The following is a 24,423-nucleotide window of genomic DNA, read 5'->3' as shown; positions in this document are numbered from 1 at the left end:
TCGAGGTGTATTTCCTTAGTTTGGACTTGTGAAATATATTGTGGATTCTAGATATATCTGATGGCAATGCTATTCTGTAAGACAATGTGCCAATCTCTCCAGAATTTTGAATAGTCCTGCGTACCGAGATTTCACTTTTTCAGCTTTACTGAATCTAATGATTCCCTTATATAAGCTTTTTCACCCCATGTGAATTCCATTGGTCTCCTTTTAAGATCAGACTAACTCTTTTGCTAGTCTTATGCAACCTTGTGTCTATCTTTGATGATGACCATTTTTTCATTGTCTCTTGGATTAGTTCTAGCCTAGTTATGACTGTCTCCTCTATTTCTTCCATGCACAGTGATGAACGACACTTTACTTGTTGGCATACTTGTCACTTAGATATAAACTCGGTGACATCACTTTTCATTATGCTTCACTAGAAACTTACTTTCAAATCTCTGTACATCTTTGTACTACCTGGGTGGGTCGGGAATATTGACTTATGTGCCTATTACATCACTTCTTATCAAAGATTGTTGATATCTGGCACACATAATCGTCCTCTCATCCCTAGGATTCCGTCTGGGTCCACTTGAAAATCTGATGACTTTATTTTCTTGGCTTGTTCTTTGAACTTCTCTAGTGTCGTGTCTCGACTCTGATTTAACTTGACTGCTTCCCGAAGGCATGGTTGCGCGGAGAATGATGTTATGTTATCTTACCCATGTTTGAATCAAAGGATCGGCTACCTTATTTGCTTTGTTGGCGTGGTAGCTTATTGTCAAGTCACAGTCCTTGAGTAACTCTATCAACCGTCTTTGTCTCATTTTTAATTCTTTTTGAATGAACAAATATTTGAGACTTGGTGGTCAGTGAGTGAATATTTCACACTTGACATCGTAGAGATAGTGTCTCCAAATTTTCAAAGCAAAGATCACTGCTGCCAACTCGAGATCGTGAGTATGGTAGTTTTGCTCCTGTGGCTTTAGTTGACTAGCCTCTCTTCCATGAGTACGCCTCTGACATCTTCCTTTGATCCTTGTCCTCAGTAGATAATACCAACATTGGTGTAGATGCTAGCTTCTCCTTTAATGTTTGAAAGCTCTTTAACATCTCTCTCTTCAGTTGAATTCATAGTTCTTTTGTGCGAGTCTCATCAGTGATACGACTACTGAAGAGAAGCCCTCGACGAATTTCCGCTAATAGCCTGGTAATCTAAAGAAGCCTCTAATTTGGGTTCCATTCTTATGTTTCGGCTAATCTAGATTTGCCTCTAATTTCTTAGTTCCACTGATATTCCTGATTTCGATCTCACATGACCTTATTTTGAATGCTGACATTGAGGTGTCTTCTGCTCTGACCTTTAGCTGATGATAGCATGTCCTCAGGTCAAGCTTAGAGAAGATTGTAACTCCTTTACGCTGATCGACAAGACCGTATATTATTGGAAGAAGATACTTATTCCTGATTGCGATCTTATAGAGTTCTCTATAATCTATACACAATCTCATACTTTCATCTTTCTTCCATACAAATAGGACTGCAGCTCCCCAATGAGATGCACTTGACATAATATGCTTTTTGTCTAACAACTCTTAGACTTGTTCTTTTAGCTCCTTGAGTTCATCTGGAGCCATTCGGTACAGTGCATTGGAGGTTGGTGCATCATCAAGTACCGAATTTACTCGAAATCTACTTCACCATCCAAGACCATTCCAAGAAGCCTTTCTGGAAAAACGCCAGAAAATTTTCGTATTGAATATCTTCCAACTTCAGCTCATCTACTCTTGCACTTTGTTTACCATTGCTAGGTAAATTTTTTTCGCCCGATATTATGGCTTTCCAAGTCTGGAAAACAGAAAAAAATGTATTTCTGTTCCTTGGCGTTGCCATGGTACCTGATTTCTTCTTGGTTCGGGGTTCAGAGTTTGACATTCTTACTCTGGCAATCTACTATTGCATGGCTCTTAGATAATCAGTTCATCCTTAAGATGGCGTCGAAATCTATCGAAGTGAGTTGCATCAAGTTGGCACTCAATATATGCGATTGATGCTTATTTAATCTTATCTTGAAATTATCCCGATTACTATCACAAAAATTAAAACCCATATAGAATATTGAAACTTAACTCAATATCGATCTATAGCTTAAAATCCGAAATTATAACATAGTCGTTACCTCAAATAATTATTCTTTTACTAAATCTTACTTTTATCAAGATCATGAGCCTATCACAGTCTAATACAAAGGAGTTCATTAAATGTCATTCCCTTTGAATCATTCTTAGTACCATAAAAGTCAAAACTTATTGTACTATACTTTCCTTGATACCCATCAATATCTCATAACTTATTTTATTTACGTAAGGTCATAGCCTACTTGTTATCCCAAAATAATATAAATTCTTTAACCTGGAGATATTGTCTCACAAGATATTCCAAGGTTGAAGGTCCTACATATTTAAAGTTAGCGCTTAACATTCTTAATAACCCAAACTTAATACCCACACAGTTAATTGTTACTACAAAATCAACTTCTCTATTGGAATACCCAAAACTTGTGATATAGTTTTTATATCAACTTTTCTCATATTAGTTTCCATAAATAACTCATCATCCCCGAGTCAAATCTTTTATCTTAAATTATAAATTTCGGTCAACTTATCTCTTATAGGTATATTCCCAAAATAAATACAAATACTAATTGTTCTCATAATACAATTCCATAAAATTTCGACAAGTAGTTCAAGAAACACGTTGAACAGGATTTTTCGAGAAAGTTTCCAAAAGTAGAAAGTTTGGACATTGACCCATGGATAAAAATAATACGTTGAGAGAAATCTAGAACAGTTGACGGAATTAAATTCTGAGTTTTCTACGAAAAGTTATGAGTTCTACGAAACTTTCCTAAAATAACAAAAACGCAATTTCGAATATCTAAATAAAGGAATTTCGTGTTTTCAGACTATGCCTCGCAACAAGTTGTGATATTACTCGTTGGTCGTTCCGAATGGGACTGCATTGGCCGATTTTTTTAAAATTCCACCGATTTTTTTTTCCCGAATAATTTTCTTCCCCAACCGGATTATGAACCTGGCGGCTCTGATACCACTTAAATGTCACGCCCCGAGACCGGGGTTAGTCGACACCGGCGTTGTTCAACAATCACATAATCGCCAAACAACAAGCCTCGTAGTTCAGTATAAACCAAAACCAGTCTATTTCATAATTAACTCAAAATAATCTTGTCTTACAGTGATAAATTCCAAAACGAAATAAAATGTGCGGAAGCGATATACAACTTGAATCGAAACTTAGGAAGAACATAAGTAAGAAATCTTCATATCTCGAAACTTCATCTCCAACTCCAAAACACGTCTTATTCATCCTTGTCTACTTGATCTTCATTCTCATCTGGGGAGAAATATAAGGGGTGAGTGTTTGGGAAACACTCAGCAAGTGGGGGCCGATCGATTACCACAAATACATATAAATATAATTTAAAACCTTTATTGCAACTGATTTTTTTTCAAAACGTAGTATCTCATATCAGATCAGAATCGGAATTGAAATGCAAAACAAAGATTATCAGACAATTCAGAACAGAACGAATCAGAAAAAAAATGAAAACACTGTTATTCATCTCGTTATCCACGGTCAAATTATCCCCAATATGTTAGTCCTCTAAGGGGTGAGGCCAAAACACAGTTTTATACCCACTGATGGGGGCCAAACACAGTTTTATACCCACTGATGAGGGCCGAAACACAGTTTTATACCCACTGATGGGGGCCGAAACACAGTTTTATACCCACTGATGGGGGCCATATATAATTTACAATCGTCGTTCCATATCCCACTCGAATCATAACAGTGCACCACAAAATCAGATGTATCAAACAACATTTATCGGAATTTTTGAATGAACTCAGCAGAATCAAAGAACATCGGAAATAGAAGAACATATCGTACATCGATCGAGATTTTATAAAATATATAATAGCATTTTCCGAAAATGATTTGACACACATAGACGCATGTCATGAAATACTTATACAAAGTTTAAATTAATAAGATTGTATACATAGCAAAAGCCCACTTACTGTATTCTGACTGCTCAAGGAAACGTGAATGGTGAGATTGCGGCAGAGCTTCGCTACTTGAGGATGAAAGCTTCGAAAATACGGTGATGCTAGAGAGGATTTCGAGATTTGGGAGTGCAAGTTCTGAATGAAGAGTCCTCCTATTTATAGGCACGGAAAATCACCTTACAAGGTAAGCTCTGAAGTCGCTCCACGAATGACGCTGATGGCTAATCAAATGGGTGATTGCACTAATCTCTCTCGGATGAACGTAGACTGCTTTCTTGTACAGGTTCGTGACGTATCTGGACTGTATTGCAAATTTGCTAGCTTCCTTATTGAGAAAACTTCCTTATATACAATATAATATTTCCAATTAGGTGGATATCCAGTATTAATTTACTGTGTATCTTGCACTGGATTTCGATTTCCATGTATTATTTATATTTTCAAATTTATTATAACTCGAAAATAAATTCTTATACATGTCTATATTTAATTAATTATGTGCCCAAAAATTTGGGTTCTCACAATAACGATCTAATGTTAAATATATTTTATTTTACATTCATTAAGATTAATTATTTTAAAATGAAGAATTAAACTAATGAAGCCAAATAATTAAACTAATTTTCTTTTTGTTTTACCAAGGTTGGTGTTGTAATGCCCGAGATTTAATCACTGTTAATCAAGGATTATTAACTTATAATTTAACGTGATTACGAAAAGGCCACTGAGACACGATTTAAGATAATATGCGGCCATTTATTCTAAATTTTAGAATGTGTTGCCGAAGCAACACTGCACCCGCGCTCATGGTTAGACCGCACCCGCGGTCGTGCTTCGGGAAATTTTATGTATTGGTACAGTAGGGTCACCGCACCCGCGGTAAGAAACAAGACCGCACCCGCGGTCGTAGTTTCTGGAAAATGGATGTGGATCAGTACGCTGAGCGCACCCGCGGTCCGGAATGTAGCGCACCCGCGGTGCGACGTGTTTTGCGAAGGAATGGACACGTTTTGGAAATCATGCATGGTATATATATATATATATATATATATATATATATATATATATATATATATATATATATATATATATATATATATATGATAGCCATTCGTTCCTTCAGAATTAAACACCAGAAATCGAGAAAAGGGTCAGGAGAAGATTGTGGAAAATCCTTACGCCTTTTGTGGGAAATTCGTCCGTCTGATTTTGAATCCGACTTCGGTATTGAGTTCCTATCGACGTAGGCTACAACTGGACGTAAGTTTTACTACGTTTTGACATGTTTTAGAATTATGATATTGTCAGAATTGAATGGAACTCATATATGTTGTTCTTGACATATTAGACATCATAGAATCGAAGTCAGATTAAGAAACGGACTGATTATGGAATTGTTATGAATTTTTAGGGTATATTGATTTATAACAGACAGATTTGAATTGTGATTGGATCACAAATTGTATTGGATATGAGTTATGGATTGTAATTGTGATATGAGGATATTGTATTGACGGGGATATTGAAATTGTACCGTTATGCCGTTGATTTTGAATTAAATCAAGATTGATCAGATTGTTATTGATTTGAAAGGTATATTGACATGAGATTATTGATATTGTCATTGTCAGACAGACTGTGAATTCAGGACTTCGACTGAGCCAGAAACCGACGAAAGAAAGGTATAAGTCAATGTGGTATTGGGAGATCGACTTGAGTCGGTGTAGACTTGAGTTTCCCTAAATCACATACTTTACTTTATTGCATTGATTTGATTGATATACTTGTTCTCTTGAATTATAGATAGCAGGTATTAGACGAGTAATCTTGTGACAGAAGTGCCTGATAGTGGTGGGATCGCCACGGGCACATTGCACGGTGTCACAAGATAGTATAGAAATCTGGGGACGGAAGTGCCTGATAGTGGCGGGATCCCCACGGGCACATTACACGATGTCTCAAGATAAGGATATTAGCGATAGAGCTATAGTCCATGACGGTTAGGTCAGGACACCGGATGTTTGGTTATATCGAGTAAATAGGATTGGAATTCTTCTATTACGGAATTCGATATAGGAACACCGTATTTGGTTATATCGAGTAATAGGATCAGAGTTCCTTCTATTACGGAATTCGATATAGGAACACCACATTTGGAAACCGGGATCCCTAGACTAAGATTGAGTCTAGTCTGAATGATAGAGTTATGATCATTGTCGACAGTCTATGATTGTTTATGTTTCAGATTTTGATTCATATATTTGTTACCTGATTACATGCTTTATATTTGTTTATATGATTGCATGTTTCGTTGATTTATACTGGGATTTATTCTCATCGGAGTTATCCGGCTGTTGTCTTGTTTGTATGTGTACATGACAACAGGTGGGGCAGGATCAGGGTCCAGGAGATGAAGAGAGAGATCGTGATTAGAGTGGAGACTACGGACTTTGATTATGATGTATGATAGGGTTTGAACACTTGACATTAGTTGTTAAACCTTAGTTTAGTTTTAATGCATGCAGTACAGGACTTGTATTGTATTTTATAATGATATGTATATTAGTTGATTTCACTACGTTCCGCATTTTAAAAAAAAAAATTTAGACCCTGTTTTATAATTGATTAATTAGCCCCAATGATGATTAAGAACTTGATTAGCGTCCGGATCCCCACAACCATGAAGAAGGTTCGATTATTTAATTACATTTACAGAATGATACAAGAATTATCAGATATAAATATAGATAATCCTAATAATGATTTCATTGATATTTATTTTATCTATATTTCTTTATCAAAAGAAAGTCAACTAATATTGTGCAAAGCCTTGGTTTATTATGAAAATTTAACGATATAAGATTGAATAATATATTTGTATTAATTTTATCTATCTTTTCCTATTTTTAAAGGCTAGAAATTATAACAATTATTTTATGAGATATTCTTGCAATTAACGAATGATTATTTTTATAAGAGATATATATTGACAAATCATTTATAGTTTTCGTAACATTAAAAGATATATCTTTGAATGTAAATTTTTAAAATTATGATAAATAAATTTTTATAAAAATTATTCATTAATAATACTCACTACTTCTCCATAGACAATGTCAAAATTATTTGGTTTTTATTTATTTGTAGATGAAGTGAACAGATGTTTTTCACAAAAATATTTGTTTGATTGTGATTTATTTTATTTTGTAGATTTATAATTTTTTGAATGATTTTATATATGCAAGAAGTTTACCTTTAATTTGATGAGGAAATTTTTGTAAAATCAATTATTATGATGATGTCAAGATTATCAACCTACGTATGCTAGGCAAGGATCAAGTTGCCAAGAAGATTGAAACTCCAAAATTCTTTGGTTTTTATTTTCTTGTAGATAAATTGAACATATTTTTTTCCGCAAAATATTCATGTGAGAATATTAAAATACAAAAATTCATGTTATTTGTTTATAGATGAAGTGAAAATAATTTTTTCCCAAAAAAATTAGTTTGTACAATATTGAAATACCAAAATTCTTTAGTTTTATTTGGTTGTAAATATAGTGAATTTTTTCCACAAAAAAACGTGAATTTGTGTAAGGACATGATATTAAATATCCTTTATTTTGCATTAATTGAGAATGATTAATTTAAAACGACGAATTAAAATAATGAAGCCAAATAATTAAATCATGTGGGTTGGTGTTATGAAGAAGGTTCGACAGTTAATTATATTTTACAAAAATGATACGAAGCATTATTGGATATAGAAGAAAGATGACCTTATAAATATTTTGTGAGTATTTATTCTATCTATATTTCTTTATAAAAAAAATCTAACTAATATTTTTCAAAGCCTTAGTTTATTATTAAAATTTAACAATATATGATTGAATACATATAGTTTTACTAATTTTAACTAATTTTCGTCTTTGAAAAGATCAGAAACTATAACAATTACTTATTTGATGATCTTGCTATTGACGAATATGTATTTTTATAAAAGATGAATATAAGTAAATCAATTATAGTTTTATGTAATCTGAAATGACACATCTTTGAAGATAAATTTTTAAAATTATTATGAATAAATCTTTACAAAAATTATTCATTATTGCTCAATATTTCTCCTTATGATTGATAATAAGAAATATCAAAATTATTTGTTTTTATTTGCTTGTAGATGAAGTGAACATATAATTTTCACAAAATATTAAATTGAATATGATTTGTTTTATTTTGTAAATCTATAATCTTTTGAATGAGTTTATATATGCAAGAAGTTTCTCAAGATAAAAATTAATATATACAAATTTAATGCTTCCAATAATATAGTATAAATATAAAAAAAAAAATATGTTATCTTAATTTTGAATTTTTCTATTTAAATAACATATTGAATAAATATGTTATATCATTAAGAGTTGAACACTTTTTGATAAATATAATATTAATGAAATCATATTTTGTCAGTTGTCTAAAAGATAGAATAACCAAAATTCATTGGTTTTATTTGCTTGTAGATTAAGTTAAAATATTTTTTTAAAAAAAAAGAAACATACTTTGTAGAAGACTGAAATAACAAAATTCTTTGGTTTTATTTGCTTGTAGATAGAAACAAATTTTTTTTTTCTACAAAACACTTAATTTGTGTGGAGATTTGTAGAGGCATCAAATAAAGAAGAATATACATTTCTTCTCACAAAACGATTTAAGTAATTTATAATTGAAAAAATTCAAAATATAAGAAAAAATTGAACGCAAAAATATATAAGTAGAATCCGAACAACAAGAAATTAAAAAGGAAAAAAGACGATCATCAATTGTCTCAATTGTAACGATATTGAAATATAACTAATAGATGAAATATAACTAATAGAAGATGATAACAACACAAGAATAAATAATAAATATTAAGGATAATGAAAGTATTATAGGGAAAGATTTTCAGCATCAAAATTATTATAAAAAAAAGACGTCCAACAAAATAATCAAAAAATACAGATATGAAAATGCAAATGATCGATGTCGACAGCACCGTAAGATTTGCTAATGAAGATGACGAGAATATTGTTTTTTCCACAGAGAAGAAAAAACTGATGACAAAAAAAATCGTGAAAGCAATATAAATTGAAAATATAAAAGAAGAAAACATTTGACACAATAATTTAATTTAAGGTTTAGAATATATTATATATATTATATTTTTATTTTTCATAAATCGGTAACACGTGGTAAAATAAGTGGTCAACGTTATGTATTATACTTTTTTCTCTCTCAAATTTACTTTTAATAACTATTGTGATATCAATTTTATATTATATTTTCTCCAATGTCTAATTTATACAAAATTATAATATTTATTACTAACATGTTTTCCAACAATTATTAATTTATTTAGATTGTGCTTGGATAAATTGATTTCAAATTCATGGATTAGAATTATAATTTTATTGTTAACAATGAAACAATATGTCAAATCTTGAATCTACACATGACTTATTTACATATTATTATTTATATAAAGTAGAATGAATTTCAAATGACATCATTATTAGGTGGACTTGAAATATATCATAATTAACATGAAATACTACTATATAAACATGAAATGAGTGGATTTGAAGTTTACGATTTTACTTCTCTAAATAAAAAGAATACATTTGAATGTATTGAAATTCATGGATTTGAAATCCTTCCATTCAAGAATAACCTTAGATTTATAACACACAAATTTTTTAAACAAATATCTTTTGCACTCATTTTATAATACATGTAGTACAAATTATATTACATTGAATTTCCTACGGATAATGCTAAAGGTACAACCAATATATCGTAGTGCAATATTTACAACAATTATATCGTGAGATTTTGTTATTATCTAATGAGATTTTATATTTAATTTATCACGAGATTTTGATAAATGAAATTTCTGTATTATTTTTTTGTATTGTAAGAATTATTGTACAAATTTGGTTGTACATGTAGCATTACTCATTTTCTATTGACTAAAATAGCATGAAAATCATTAATCTATAATTTTTTTGTAAATTAATCTCTTCTGATCTCATTTCTTTAACAACAATTATTGATAATAGAAATGTATTTTCACTTGCGTCGTACGTGTCTTTACCTAGTACTAATAAATATATAAATACTACTCGTCTAGCTGTTTTATAGGCGAAAATATTTATCAAATTAGTGTAATCTAATTGTCGGACCATTTCTTTCTCAATTGACAACATAGCTAGCTCATTTAGTCTATCTTGCGACATTGTTGATCGAAGATAATTCTTGATTAAATTCAACTTCGAGAAGTTTCTTTATGCCGATACAACTGTTACTGGTATGGTTAACAAAATCTTATAAACAATATAAGTATTTGGAAATAAACCATGCAGTTTTGTCAAACACTGCAACATATCAATTGCTCTTTTTTCATTTGTTATATAACATCTCATGATCATCACCTCCGAACACAACTCATCACCATTAATGTCTGAATGTTCATTGTGACTCAAAATTTTTTGAACCTACATACAAGACTTTATCAAGCCAATTAAAGGCTCACTCTTTAACTTGTTCAAATTCAATAAAAACCGAAAAAACTTTTGACATTGTTTAAATTGTTCAAACCGAACTTCAAGAGAATATCGAGGTTGATCAATTATAAACAAAAAATATTCATCTCTAAAAGTCTTTTCACCTAATTGTGTCACATTATCACTATCATTTTCATCAAATTTTTTTCTTCGAAAGATGGTTCGACCCCCATTTTACTTGCCATTTGTGTAACTTCATCCATGACATTAGCAAACCTCTGTTCTCTAAACTCGTCAAAAAATTGAACAAGTCCTTGTAAAAGATCGATCGCAATATCAATATCCATTTTTTAAGATTGAATAAACTTACTCACAATATTTATTGCATGTAACAAGTTATACCAGATTATCATTCCAAGCAATAACTCAAAACTCTCAAGGTCATATAGTGCCAAGGTCGTCTCAGCATCACTCTTTGTTCTAGAATCTTCATGGTGAGAGTCATCTTCTAAGATTTCGTTCGATTCACCCAAATTGACTTCCTCATTGCCATATAAATCACCCAAATTGAATTCTTCAGTCGATTCATTTGAATTTCCAGCCTCAGACACTTCTTCATATTCATTGTGATTTTTTTTGTTCTTCAATCAACAAATTATTCACCAATTCCTCTCTTTCTGTTGTGCTAGTTCTACTAAATATTTATTAATATCTCTAGCTTGACTTTGAATTGATGACATTTCTTTTTGTTTCATTTTTCTTTTTTGAGCTCCAGACCAATATTTATGAGGCATTTTATATTTTCTTTTGTTGTATCTACAAGTGATTAAAAATGAATAATTATCAAAATTTTCAATCAACAACAAATGAAATTATGTATTAAATTTTTTAAAAACCCAAAACAAAATCAATCATTCTCAATTAACATATAAAATCAAAACAAACAGTATCACATGGAATAAAAACGTATAGTTTTGTAATTTTCATAAATTAAAGACAAGTATTTTTTGAAACAAATCACCAATCACTTACAAGTTTTAATTTCTAAAATAATATAAATAAAATTAACAAGCATCTAACCAAAATATTCCTATATTTTTAGTCTCTATAATTGTAGAAACTACAAAATCAAATAAGTCCTTTAGTCGAAATAACAAACTACAAAATCAAAGGACAAAAAATCCAAAAAATAACGAATTTCATCTTTTAAAGGTCCACACATTCAAACTCTATTCACAATTTATTTTATTTTCCTTAGACTATCCACTGATTAATTACAAAAGTTGCACATAAAATTTATATAGAACTCATAATTCAGTCATAACTATTTAAAGAATTAAAATCATGATATGTGTGCTTTAGTTATATATTTAATTAACATGATCTCTAAGCATATTACAATGCCCATATCACATGTAGTTTCATTTTCATTGATGATCATTTGGTAGATTAATCTATAAATATAAATATAAATGTGTATTTATAAAGAAGATTTGGAACAGAAATAAAGCATAATTAATGAAGAAAATTACTTATCTTCAGGCTTTAGAGAAGTACGGGACCGTAAACTTTATTTGTTGAATGGGGACAAGAATTAGAGTTGACAGAAATAAAGCATAATTAATGAAGAAAATTACTTACCTTCAGGCTTAAGAGAAGTACGGGACCGTAAACTTTATTTGTTGAATGGGGACAAAAATTAGAGTTGATATTTGGAGTGAATTAGAGAACAAATAACATATATCATACATATATATAAAAAGTTTATATATATATATATATATATATATATATATATATATATATATATTATTTTGGGCCCCTTATTGGGCCGGGCCCTGAGACAACCGCTTTGTTGGCTTCATAAGAGGTCCGTCTATGCTTATCATCTTCATGTAGTGAAGTAGGCTCTGTTCTTGCCTCGTCTGAGGATCCTGAACATCAGAAACATGTATTGTTGATGTACGGTCTACTCGAACCCAGTCGTTAAACCAACAACGACTTGTTGGTTTGTTTCCAAGGGGTTTCATCAACGGCCAAGTATTGATTTCCATGACACATTCAACCCAGTCGTTAAACCAAGAACCATTCATCTTATTCTTGCTCTTGCTTTGTCCAATGGTTGGTCGTGTCGCCAACTAAATGTCAACAATGACTTCCTCCATGGTACACTATTACAAGTTTTTAAGCAGGAATCCTGGGGGTTTGTTGCTTAACCCAAGCCAAATTTTGTGTGTCGACTTCACAATGCCATTTACAGCCTCAAACCAGGCTCGCAATTGCACAGTTCAATGAGCTAAAAGGGTTCTTGGTTACTTTCCTATGGTATTCTAAATTCCCGTTGTCACACCTCATTGTTTAACTATACATCTACTGTTACAACATACTTCCTAGTATATGTAGATGACTTGATATTTACTAGGAACATTGGTATTGAAATGGTTAGAAAAATGAGTTTCTTTGCTCATTTTGAATCGATAAAATAATTCGAACGAGTTATGTGACGAAATAAATTATTTCTCGATTATCAATTAAAGTTAATGAGAAATTAATTGAGTTTGAACTTTAACGAGTAAAAAGAATGAATCGAAGGATTATGTTGGGTGTAATAATTGTCCCTGCTTGGTAAAGCGATCGAACCGTGGTGTTTGAGTTGTTGTGCGGTTATATATATATATATATATATATATATATATATATATATATATATATATATATATATATATATATATATATATATATATATGTATAAAATGATGGCGCCATTACTTGGCCGAAACATCGTGTAATTTCACTTTAGTTAAAGGCCAAGTCCATTGATACTCGATTTAAGTGAAATGACGCATCATTTTGTGAAGATGCATGCCTTTTAATTCAAGGATTTTCATTTTCTATAAATAATACTACATTCATTTGTATTTAATACACAATTTTCTTTTATTCTCTTTTATCTCTGAGTTTAGTTTTATAAACGAATTTTTAAGCATTAAAGTTTAAAATTCAAATTTTCAAGATGTACAATCTTGAGTTTGGATTTTCTAAGCTTATACGCTTAAATTCGAACTTTTGAATTAAATTTGAGAATTGTCTTCTAGTTTTGAATTTTTTAAGCATTTGTGTTTAAATCCAAGTTTTGCAAAATTTAAACTCTTGGAATTAGATTTTTAATTTTAACGCCTAGAATTCGAAATTGAAAAATTTGTATATCATCTTGATAGCATTCTAAACATTTTCAAAGTTCTTGTGATTTTAAAATTTATAGTGCTACTATTTTGAAGCCGTAGTCATTGTATATTGGGAAACGAATTGCCAACAACTGTGAGCACCGGGGCGAGACGATATCGTTTTAAGTAAAAGAAATCAAACTCTTGTCTCGATTATTTTCTAGTAGCTATTTAATTCACTCATTTCTATCCCATGATTTCTCAAGACAAATAAAAGAACACACCAACAGAAATTCTACCGACCAACTCAGTATTGCTTCTCACATAACATGAGTACGTAGTCTTGTAGCAAAAACCAACCTGTCAGGTGCTAAAGAATGTACAACACCAACGTCTTCTTCTCAAAAACTTGTGTATACCTTCCACTAATGCTACGCAGTACCGGTAAAATATTGGTTCACTACAGTACTTATCTCTCACTAGACCGAATGTATATGTTGTTAATAGGTTAAGTCGATTTTACGCATGCTCCAACTTGCAGTTGAGGTTTTATAGATAAAACAATGTGTTGCAAAAATCACATGTTCAATGTCCTTAGCACTCACAAAATTGTTGCGACAACATTGGTACCACATATTTGTCAATCCATTCAGGAATGAAGCACATAGCCATTGACCATCACTCTATATGTGACCATGTTGCTTGAGGTCTCTTTGTTGTTTCCGGTTGAAAAAGATGACCAAATTAAATGGTCTTTGTTCGACGGGAGCTTTAATCTTTTTCCTTTTTAATTATAATTTCATATCAAAGTGTTCGAGATTAAATGTTTACAAGAACTTATTATACTTTGGAATATTTACAAGAAGATTAATCAATGTTAAACATCGGGAGAAAAGAGAAACACATCAGAGTCTTTGGGCAAACTTATGATTCAAAATAATAGGTTTTTATAAATAATCTCGGATTCCTACAACTCTCTGGAGATCTTAGAGAGATCCAAAAGACGATACAAAACTATGACAATCAGCTATACTATGTACCATATAAAATTGAAGAAATTCTTGGAATGTTAAAGAATATTTAAACAAGAACCAAACTTTAGAATAACAACCAAATTATAGTAAAATGCTCTCGAAAGGAAGGTTACCACCAAATTTTGATATTGAACCCTTACTACACCAAAAAAGGTATACCAAGGTAATGCCAAAACCTATAACCGTCGATAAAAATTATCAATCTGATTAAAAATATATCGAAAAAAAAATTAAGCTGATAACAACTATGGAAAAGATTGATCTAGAAGATCTTCAAGATCTTGCAGAAACTTTTGAGAATCTCAAGGTCCTATATCTGAAAAAACAACAAGGGGCAAACCTCCTTCCATAATATGATCATCTTCCTATGAACCACCAAGATAATATGTTGGATCTCATAATTCAAATATGAGAGGAACTCAAACAGATTTTCAAGTAGGTGGAGAAGCACAACGAGCGGGAACAAGTTCAAGGAGAAATCAAATTTTCTTGTCTTATAAGAAGTCTCTTTTAAAACAAATACCTCATTGTAGGATTATGCTTAACCTTGATGTACTGCATTTCAAAAATAGAAAAGATCTCATAGATAACTGGATATTGACTATAAGAATTGCAGAAGACACACTTGATCTCAATAAAGGAATATTCATCAAACTTTTAAAAATGAGTTTGATGGGATCAATTCAAATCGCTTGGGACATGACTTTGGTTGAAACCAAAACGTCATCCTAGCCCGAAAATATCTTTGTGAGATAGATGAGAGAATAACTACCCTATTTAAAGCATAATTTATAAAGGTAGACTATTTTACATTCAAGATACAAAGAAGAAAATGATATATACTCAAGCTCTGTAGATTTTTTAATTACATGACATCAGTTTGGTGGATGAATATATTATTTTCCTCATTAAATATAAATGAAATTCAAGGTTCGAAGAAAATATAGCAATGTGGCTTTCTTCGCCAAAATGCCAAGTCCCTGGATAGAAATGCTGATTAAGAATTATGTCACTGGCAATCCAAATACTTTGGCACAAATGACATCTTTTCTCAAAGGAAAATTGACACAATAGTGTCATATGACAACATTACAAATTAATTACATACTATTAAGGTGTATTCATAAACTCACTCATTTATATTGTAAAGAAAATGATCTTGCAACAATAATTGGAAGTAAGACACAAAAGATGAAGATGAAGAGCTTTAAATATCGTCCTTATGCCAAAAGGTGAAGAAGTGGACGTAGTTATTGGAAACTTAGAACTGAATGGTCTAGATAAAAAGTCAGATCTTACAAATCTGGACAAAGGAGTGGACCATAAAAAAATAAAATTTATCCCAAGTATCGAACTCAAATCAAAGCACAAGGGGTGCAACAAAAAATAAAACTTTCAGAAGAGCTCAAAATCGAGCTAGTGAAAGTTTTAAATATTGTAATTGATGGATATGTGGAACAAAAGGTCATATTTCAACCAACTGTCCAGAAAATGACAACAAATGAATGAAACACTTCAAAATAACTCCGGATATTGAAGAAACGGTTTATTACCAAGATCTATTTCAAGTATACTAGTTTGAAGATATTACGTCAGACGAAAGTATATATGAAAAGGAAGAAAAATCTGAAGTAAAAAAGAATCTGATAGAATAAAATCAGAATATGACTGAAGACGAGGTGTTTCGACACGAAACACATAAAGACTTGTTTATTTTCTTTAGCCCAACAATAATATCTAATAACATTGTTCAAAAGATCATGAAGAAAAATCATAGCCTACAGAGATATCAAATATTCTCTGTAGGATAGGTAGAAAAGTTCTTAAGAAATCTTGGTCTAAAAAACAGAAAGTATCATATAATCTATAAAATTTTTAGAATGGAAATGACAATCTCAATGGAACTTACAGGAAATTCGATGAAGATGCAATTAATTCTTTATGAAGAAACTAAAGAAATTAAGGAGGGACTAAAAAAACTCAAGATATAATTAGCACGAACCATCTCCTACATTCATATCAGAACAATCATAAAAGTTACTGTTAAAGAGTGAATAGATTCACCTATTAACATTTTTATATGCGATAAATGAATGGGTAATCTTCAAGATTCAATATTGGTAACAAGCTCATAGAAATATAGAATCTATGCACATGAAAAATTGTGGTATTAATTTATCTAAGAATTGTCAACAACTTAGCAAATCGAGATTTTAGCCGAGAAAAAAGGCTGATAAAAGATGGTAATAGATAGGGATGCAATCGAGTCGAGCCGAGCCGAACTCTTGAATGTTTGAGCTTGGTTCGTTTATAATCGAGCCGAGCTCGAGCTTTATTTAAAGAATATATGCATGGCTCACGAGCTTAGTCAAGCCTTTATCGAGCCTAAACAAGCTTAATAAATATGAATTATACATTTAAATTTTCATTGAATTAATTAAAAAGTAAATTATATATTTAAAGAAAAATATATTATTCTTGTTAAAATTTGTAAATTTATTATAATAAATAAATTTAATAGATTTTTCTATATATTTCATAAATAATATACAAAATCAATAAATCAAATATCAAAACTACTATTTTTTCATCTAAAAGATTACTCATGAACTTACCAACGAACATGTTCACGAGCTAACGAGCCGAATACTGTAAAGCTTGAGTTTGGTTTGTTTATCTTAATGAGACTCATTAGACGAGCTCAAACGAGCTTTTATCGAATCGAGCTTCGAATAGCTCACAAACGGTTAGGTTCGTTTACATCCCTAGTAATAGACAATATTTTATTATCTATCAAATTTTATATGTTTTATCTAATACACGTCACTCAAAATTATTTATTATAAACAAGTATATTGAAATACTAAAAATATTTGCAAAAGTTTTTAAGCAATTTATTCAAAAAGAATTGAGTTTTTTTAATACATGAAACATATATTCAGATACAAGACAAACCGATTTTACAAAGAAATCAAAGTCTTATACTGGAATAAAGAACACTATCTTTTCAAGGAGATGAAATAATAAGTCAAGGTGGGCAAAAACACATGTCCAAGAATCCCAACAAGTACTAAAAAACTTTTCGAGAATAGGAAAATTTAGATATCCAGAAGGTGAAGAGAAGTCGAAAAAGTATTTGATATTACGAAATAAAGAAATCAGTTTCCTTGTAGTACTATATACTATTTAAAATAATCAATGAGATAAACTTACCAAAGAATAATCAATATTGGTGAATTGAAAGTTCATATCAAAGGAATCCTATATAAAGAACTAGATTAATTGGTTCTTGGACTAAAGTTTCTCGATGAACACAAACATTGGAAATATCTAGAGAATGGAATGAATTTATGGTAGAGAATATAATGTGAAAAATTTAATGATCACGAGTCCATTCTTGACATACAACCCACTAGGGATATTATATAAACAATATAAAGAAAAATATTTTGCATGATTCCGAAGCGGGAATCTGTACAACAAAAAAATGAGTGTTTCAAAAAAATTAGAAAAGAATTAACTCATATTGTTGGATGAGATTTCTCCAAGAGAGTCTTTGTGGGGCCCTTAGCTCCTAATCGTTATTACAACACAATTTGATTAGGTTTAAGTAATCACAGCGGAAAACGAGTTTAAAATTTCTTTACAATGAGCCCAAAATATCTCTTCTGATATTTAAATACTAAAAATAGTATTTAAATTCAAAAACAGAAAACACGCCCACACGTAATCAAAACCAATCACATACAAACATCTCATATCCTCGGGACATGCCCCGGTATATAGATACATATACATATATACTGGGAACAAGACAAAAACATAAACCTCAGCCCAAGCTGTGGCTCCCACCAGAAGTACCCTCTCTGGTCTCCTGATATCCTGGAGTACCTGCCATTGTCCACACACAAAGACAACAACAGCCCCCCTTGGGGGTGAGCAAAGCTCCGTATGGAACAACCAATCATATATACCACAAGTATCTAAACAATGATATATGGTATGCAATGCATGTATGTCGTGGAGGTATCAGGTCAAATGCCCATCCACTGAGCACATGTCAGAATCAATCGAATTGCTATCAAATCAAATCAATGCTCGAGCTGGCACACCGGCCGATATGGGAATACACATATGACAACGTCGACGAAGCGTCGTCAATCCCACATCTCATATCCAATCATATGGGGCCACAATTGTCTATGCTTTACGGGTCATATAATACCGGCATAGCGATTGTGTTCACAAACCCCGGAATCCAATCAAATCATATCAGGGTCTCCAAGGATCATAGCTCAACGTGCATGTCATGTATCGATGTATGCATAAAATGATGTGTGTTAACAAAACATTTATTTTATACATCGATACTCCAATCTCAATGTCATGTATGCCACATCAAATCATCAAATAGGCACATAGACACGTATTCCAATCCAATCCAATCAAATCAATCCAATCATATATCATATAATACAGATACCTGTCGTATGTTACCCGGTCGCAACATACCTCAATTCTTCGTTCCAATTGATGTAGCCTGAAGATATTGATATAACACTTTATCTACATCAATAGCATATTCATTCCAATCAATAACATACTCCAAAATCATTAACATGAGTTTCAAATATCATTTGAAACTTCAAAAATTCATATCAAATCCAAATCATATCATAATTCAATTCCGACTTCGAATATACGTTTATTGTCGGTTATTCTACTACATATCAGAAATTCAACTTCAAATACATGCTATTCCAGCACCTTGATTTTTAAAGCTGCTGAAACCAGAAGAAAATTACCTCAGTAGAAGCCCTTAACGCGCAGATAACAAATATATAATTTGTTTCGCGCTTAGACAACGTCTTGAAGTCGATTTGGACGAAAGAAATCGAAAATCCCTCGACTTTCTCGAACTCTCTGTAATTAACTGACGAAGGGAAAAGAAGGAAAAAATTTATCCTTATCCCACCGCCTCTCGCGCTCGGGCGGTAGAATTCTCGCGCCCGAGCGCGAGACACTCTGCCCCCGAGTACAATTGCACCGCGCTCGGGCGGTAGGAAATTACCGCTCGGGCGCGGCATGTTCTGTCCGAGAACATGATTTACATCGCGCTCGGGCGGTAACAAACTACCGCTCGGGCGCGAAGTATTCTGCCCGAATACTCTCCAACTCAACCCTGGCGCTCGGGCGGTCATTTTCTACCGCCCGGGCGCCGCACATTCTGTACAAAATATAAAATTTGTACTAATTTGGCGTCCGGCCTTTCCAATCGAGCTCTTACAACGTCAATTCATATCCAATACTCATGGTCAAAATACACATCATATACATAATCACATATCAAATTCATTAATTATCGATAATCACATAGGATTTACGATAATACGATACACGGTCCTTACAGTCTTAATCTTACATAAAAAGATTAAGATGACATAAACATTAATCTGATGAGCATACATGCTTGGAAATAATTTCTTGTAAATTTTTAAATCCTTTACGCAAGAAAATGAGATTAGAAGATTGTTCACAACACCATGCGGTCAAAAAGTCATAGTCCAGAAACTAAGAGAGTCATTTTACAAAAAATTGACAATCTAGTTTCGCAGCGATGAAGGAAAATATCTGAATCCAAAAATGAAGGATTTTAGACAGTTTGGAGAAACAATGCTTCAATTAAGAACATATCATTATGTGTGTAATGTCTTAGTAAGCTATATTTGTTTTTTTGTGTGTGGCAATTTTCGTCTTTTTCCAACATGGTGTTGATCTGACACCAATGCAATACTAATATGATGTTAACGTTTGTAGTATCACATTATGACTACTTATAAAATGACTAAAATCGCAAAAAAAAAAAACTAGAATATACATGATTAAAACTGAAATTCGATAACATAGAAGACCAAAATTTCAAAGAAGCATGATATATCAGTACCAAAAATGTAGTTTTTTTTTTCTAATTTTAAATAGTTAAAAATAACAAAATATAAAACTAGTTATGATTATTGAATTATTTTTTATTTCCAATCTCTATGACGGAGAAAAACTAAAATTGAACATACGTATATCAACATTTCAAATTACACTTTAATTTTTCGATAATTTTTAAAATAATAATATAACTATATATATATAACTCTGATAAAAATATAATTTTTTTATAAATATAATTAATTCAAAGGATTGCTTTCATTTGTTTTTATAACTAAATAAAATTAGCGGGTGCGCTAGTTTTGAACAAGAGGAGAAGAAAAGATTTGGATGGGGTATTGTGAAGGACGAAACACCACCATAGAATAACCATTTTGCACTTAGCCTTTACAGTAACAGCTGAAACCCTCCATTCTTGCTATGTAAACCCACCAGCAAACACACAATTCACAGTGTTCAGCAATGGAAGGAACCACCCTTTTCCCCAACATACCCGCTTTAACAATCCAACCCACAAAACCAATTTCACAGCCAAGTCCTCCGCTCGTCAGATTCAACACTTCCACGCTCCCTCTCCCTCCTTTGTTACCCCAACAAAATCCTCAACAATCATCCACGCACTCACACTCCTTTCCATTTGATTCCCTCCTCCAGCACCTTCTTCACATTTCTTCTCCGGTTAAATATTCCTCGACTCAATCCCATGTAATTCTCTCTCGTAATCAAGATTCTTTGCCTGCCCGGTTCAAGAAAGATGATGGTGGTTCTGTTGCAATCCCTATACTTGGTGCAGATAGTCTGATAGATGATGGGTTGCTGGATTTTCTTCCTTTGAAGTGTAAGTTCATGCTTGAATCAATCTTGCAACAGCCCGTTTCAAGTTTGCGTTGTTTCTTTGATTCTGTTAAGTTCGAGCTGCTTCAAGATGTTGATTTGATTAGTTTACTCAAAGGGTTGGACCTTTCTGGTCATAGTGAGAAGGCGATTATGTTGTTTGAATGGGTTGTGCTTAATTTGGATGCGAGTGATGATGATTTATTAGATGATCAAGTTATTGAATTGATGGTTAAGATTCTTGGCAGGGAGTCTCGACATTTGGTTACTTCGAATTTGTTTGACGTGATTCCATTAGGAGATTTTAGGCTAGATGTTCGGGCATGGACGACTATTTTACATGCGTATTCACGTAGTGCGAAGTATGAGAAGGCGATAGCTTTATTTGGTATTATGAAGGATATAGGATCTTGTCCAACACTTGTTACTTACAATGTGATGTTGGATGTTTATGGGAAAAAGGCGCAATCTTGGGATAAAATTTTAGAGCTTTTGGATGAGATAAAGAGAGTGGGGCTTGAATTCGATGAGTTCACTTGTAGTACTGTGATATCTGCATGTGGGAGAGAAGGGTTGTTGGAGGAAGCCAAGACATTCTTTGATGATCTAAAGTTAAATGGGTATGTTCCGGGTACTGTTACCTATAATGCTTTGCTTCAAGCATTTGGGAAGGCTGGAATTTATAATGAGGCTTTGAATGTTTTTAAAGAAATGGAGGAGAATAATTGCCCTCCCGACTCGGTTACTTATAATGAACTTGTGGCTGCACATGTAAGGGCGGGCTTTCACGAGGAAGGAGCGGCTTTAATCAGCACCATGACACAAAGGGGTATAATGCCAAATGTTGTCACTTATACTACTTTGATTGATGCATATGGAAAAGCTGGAAAGGAGGACAGAGCATTGAGTTTGTTCAAATTAATGAAGGAATCTGGCTGTGTCCCTAATGTGTGTACTTATAATTCTATCCTTGCGATGCTCGGTAAGAAGTCACGAACTGAAGAGATGATGGAAATAGTAAGCAGTATGAAATCCAATGGTTGTACACCAAATCGTGTCACTTGGAACACCCTTCTTGCTTTGTGTGGCTACGGAGGGATGCACACCTATGTTAATCGTGTTTTCCAAGAGATGAAGAGTTGTGGCTTTGAGCCAGATCGAGATACTTTTAATACTCTGATAAGTGCATATGGTAGGTGTGGATCAGAAATGAATGCCGGAAAAATGTACAATGAGATGATTAAAGTGGGATATACTCCATGCATCTCCACTTATAATGCACTTCTAAATGCATTGGCTCGCAGAGGAGATTGGAGGGCTGCTGAGTCCGTCCTTCTAGACCTGAGAAAGAAGAGTTTCAAGCCCAACGGAACCTCATATTCATTGATGCTCCATTGCTACTCAAAAGGGGGAAATGTGAGAGGAATCGAAAAGATTGCTAAAGAAATTTATGATGGTCGTATATTTCCCAGCTGGATGCTTTTGAGAACTCTGATTATCACAAATTTTAAGTCTAGATCACTCTCAGGCATGGAGAGAGCATTTCAAGAATTCTTGAAAAATGGGTACAAACCTGATTTGGTGCTCTTCAATTCCATGCTTTCCATTTTTGCTCGGAACCAGATGTACGAACGAGCTCACAATATACTTCATCTGATTCAAGAAAATGGGCTGGAGCCGGATCTGGTTACCTATAACTGCTTGATGGATATGTACGCCAGGGCGGGTGACTGTTGGAGAGCACAAGAAGTCCTCAATGGACTTCAAGAATCTGGTGGGAAGCCAGATCTCGTGTCATATAACACTGTCATTAAAGGGTTTTGTAGGCAAGGGCTCATGCAGGAGGCGATGAGGACTTTTACAGAGATGACAAATAGAGGGATTCGGCCCTGTATTATCACCTTTAATACATTCATTGCTGGATTCTCTGCTCGTGGGTTTTTTGTGGAAGTGAATGAAATGATCAGTTATATGATTAAGCATAACTGCAGACCAAATGAACTAACATATAACACTGCTGTTGATGGTTATTGTAAGGCTAAAAAGTACAAAGATGCCATGGATTTCATGTCACAAATTACAGAAAAGGACACTTGTTGCGACGAGCAAATTTTGCAACGGTTAGCTGCTCGAATCAGGGAAAATATTGAATCATAATTTTCTAAGAACATTTTTCTTGAATTAATTTTGCAGGCTGATCTCTTTGCACATCTATAGAGTTTTGGCAAATATCTGCAGGCAACTTTACACTGTCCCTTTCGAAGCTTTATGTGATATACTTCTACAGAAAAGAGAGGTGATAGGCTACAATGTAATAGAATTGTAGTATGTAAAATTATTGTCATTTATGAAGTTTATTGTCATTTAATTAGAGGAGCGGCATTTGGCTGTTTTTATGCTTTTTCCATTGCCTCGTACCGTCAGAGGAAGTTCATTCCCACCAGTAGGAAAGAACATTTCTCCTTGTGCCAAAATATTATAGTACTGGATATATCTTCACTATGATTTATAGTCTATATGGTATTAACGTCTCAAATATCTTTAACTGTAAACAAAAATTAATATCTTTATATTTCACATAAAGTAGATAAAAAAATTAATTTAATGTGGTCACAATGTTTACCGAGTATATGGTATTTGTGATGGACATATCATATGCAATTCGGCAGAAACCATTTTAACATATGAACAAATTTATCGACCAAAATAATTAGATGAAACATAACCCATTATTCTAATAAAACCTCTAAAATTATATCTGTTTTGCAAGATTATTGGTTTAATTAAATAATGTTTCTCACAAACATATTAAATGTACACCCATATAGATAATT

The 24,423-nt window shown here is 32.5% G+C and overlaps 1 protein-coding gene across 1 annotated transcript; it reads left to right on the top strand.

Annotated features, from left to right (window-relative positions):
• Window positions 1-21,048: 21,048 nt before the first annotated feature.
• Window positions 21,049-23,960, top strand: LOC140802994 (uncharacterized). The gene has a single exon (XM_073158661.1). The coding sequence runs from the start codon at window positions 21,218-21,220 to the stop codon at window positions 23,744-23,746; it is 2,529 nt and encodes an 842-aa protein (XP_073014762.1). The 5' UTR covers window positions 21,049-21,217; the 3' UTR covers window positions 23,747-23,960.
• Window positions 23,961-24,423: the final 463 nt, after the last annotated feature.

This window comes from Primulina eburnea, chromosome 10 (genome assembly GCF_022965805.1).
Source record: "Primulina eburnea isolate SZY01 chromosome 10, ASM2296580v1, whole genome shotgun sequence".
NCBI classification, from domain to species: domain Eukaryota; kingdom Viridiplantae; phylum Streptophyta; class Magnoliopsida; order Lamiales; family Gesneriaceae; genus Primulina; species Primulina eburnea.
This window is presented reverse-complemented; position numbering and strand designations above follow the sequence as displayed.

What these genes read in the sequence shown, in the direction of transcription:
- LOC140802994 (XM_073158661.1), top strand. Translation starts at nt 21,218, where the DNA reads ATGGAAGGAACCACCCTTTTCCCCAACATACCCGCTTTAACAATCCAA.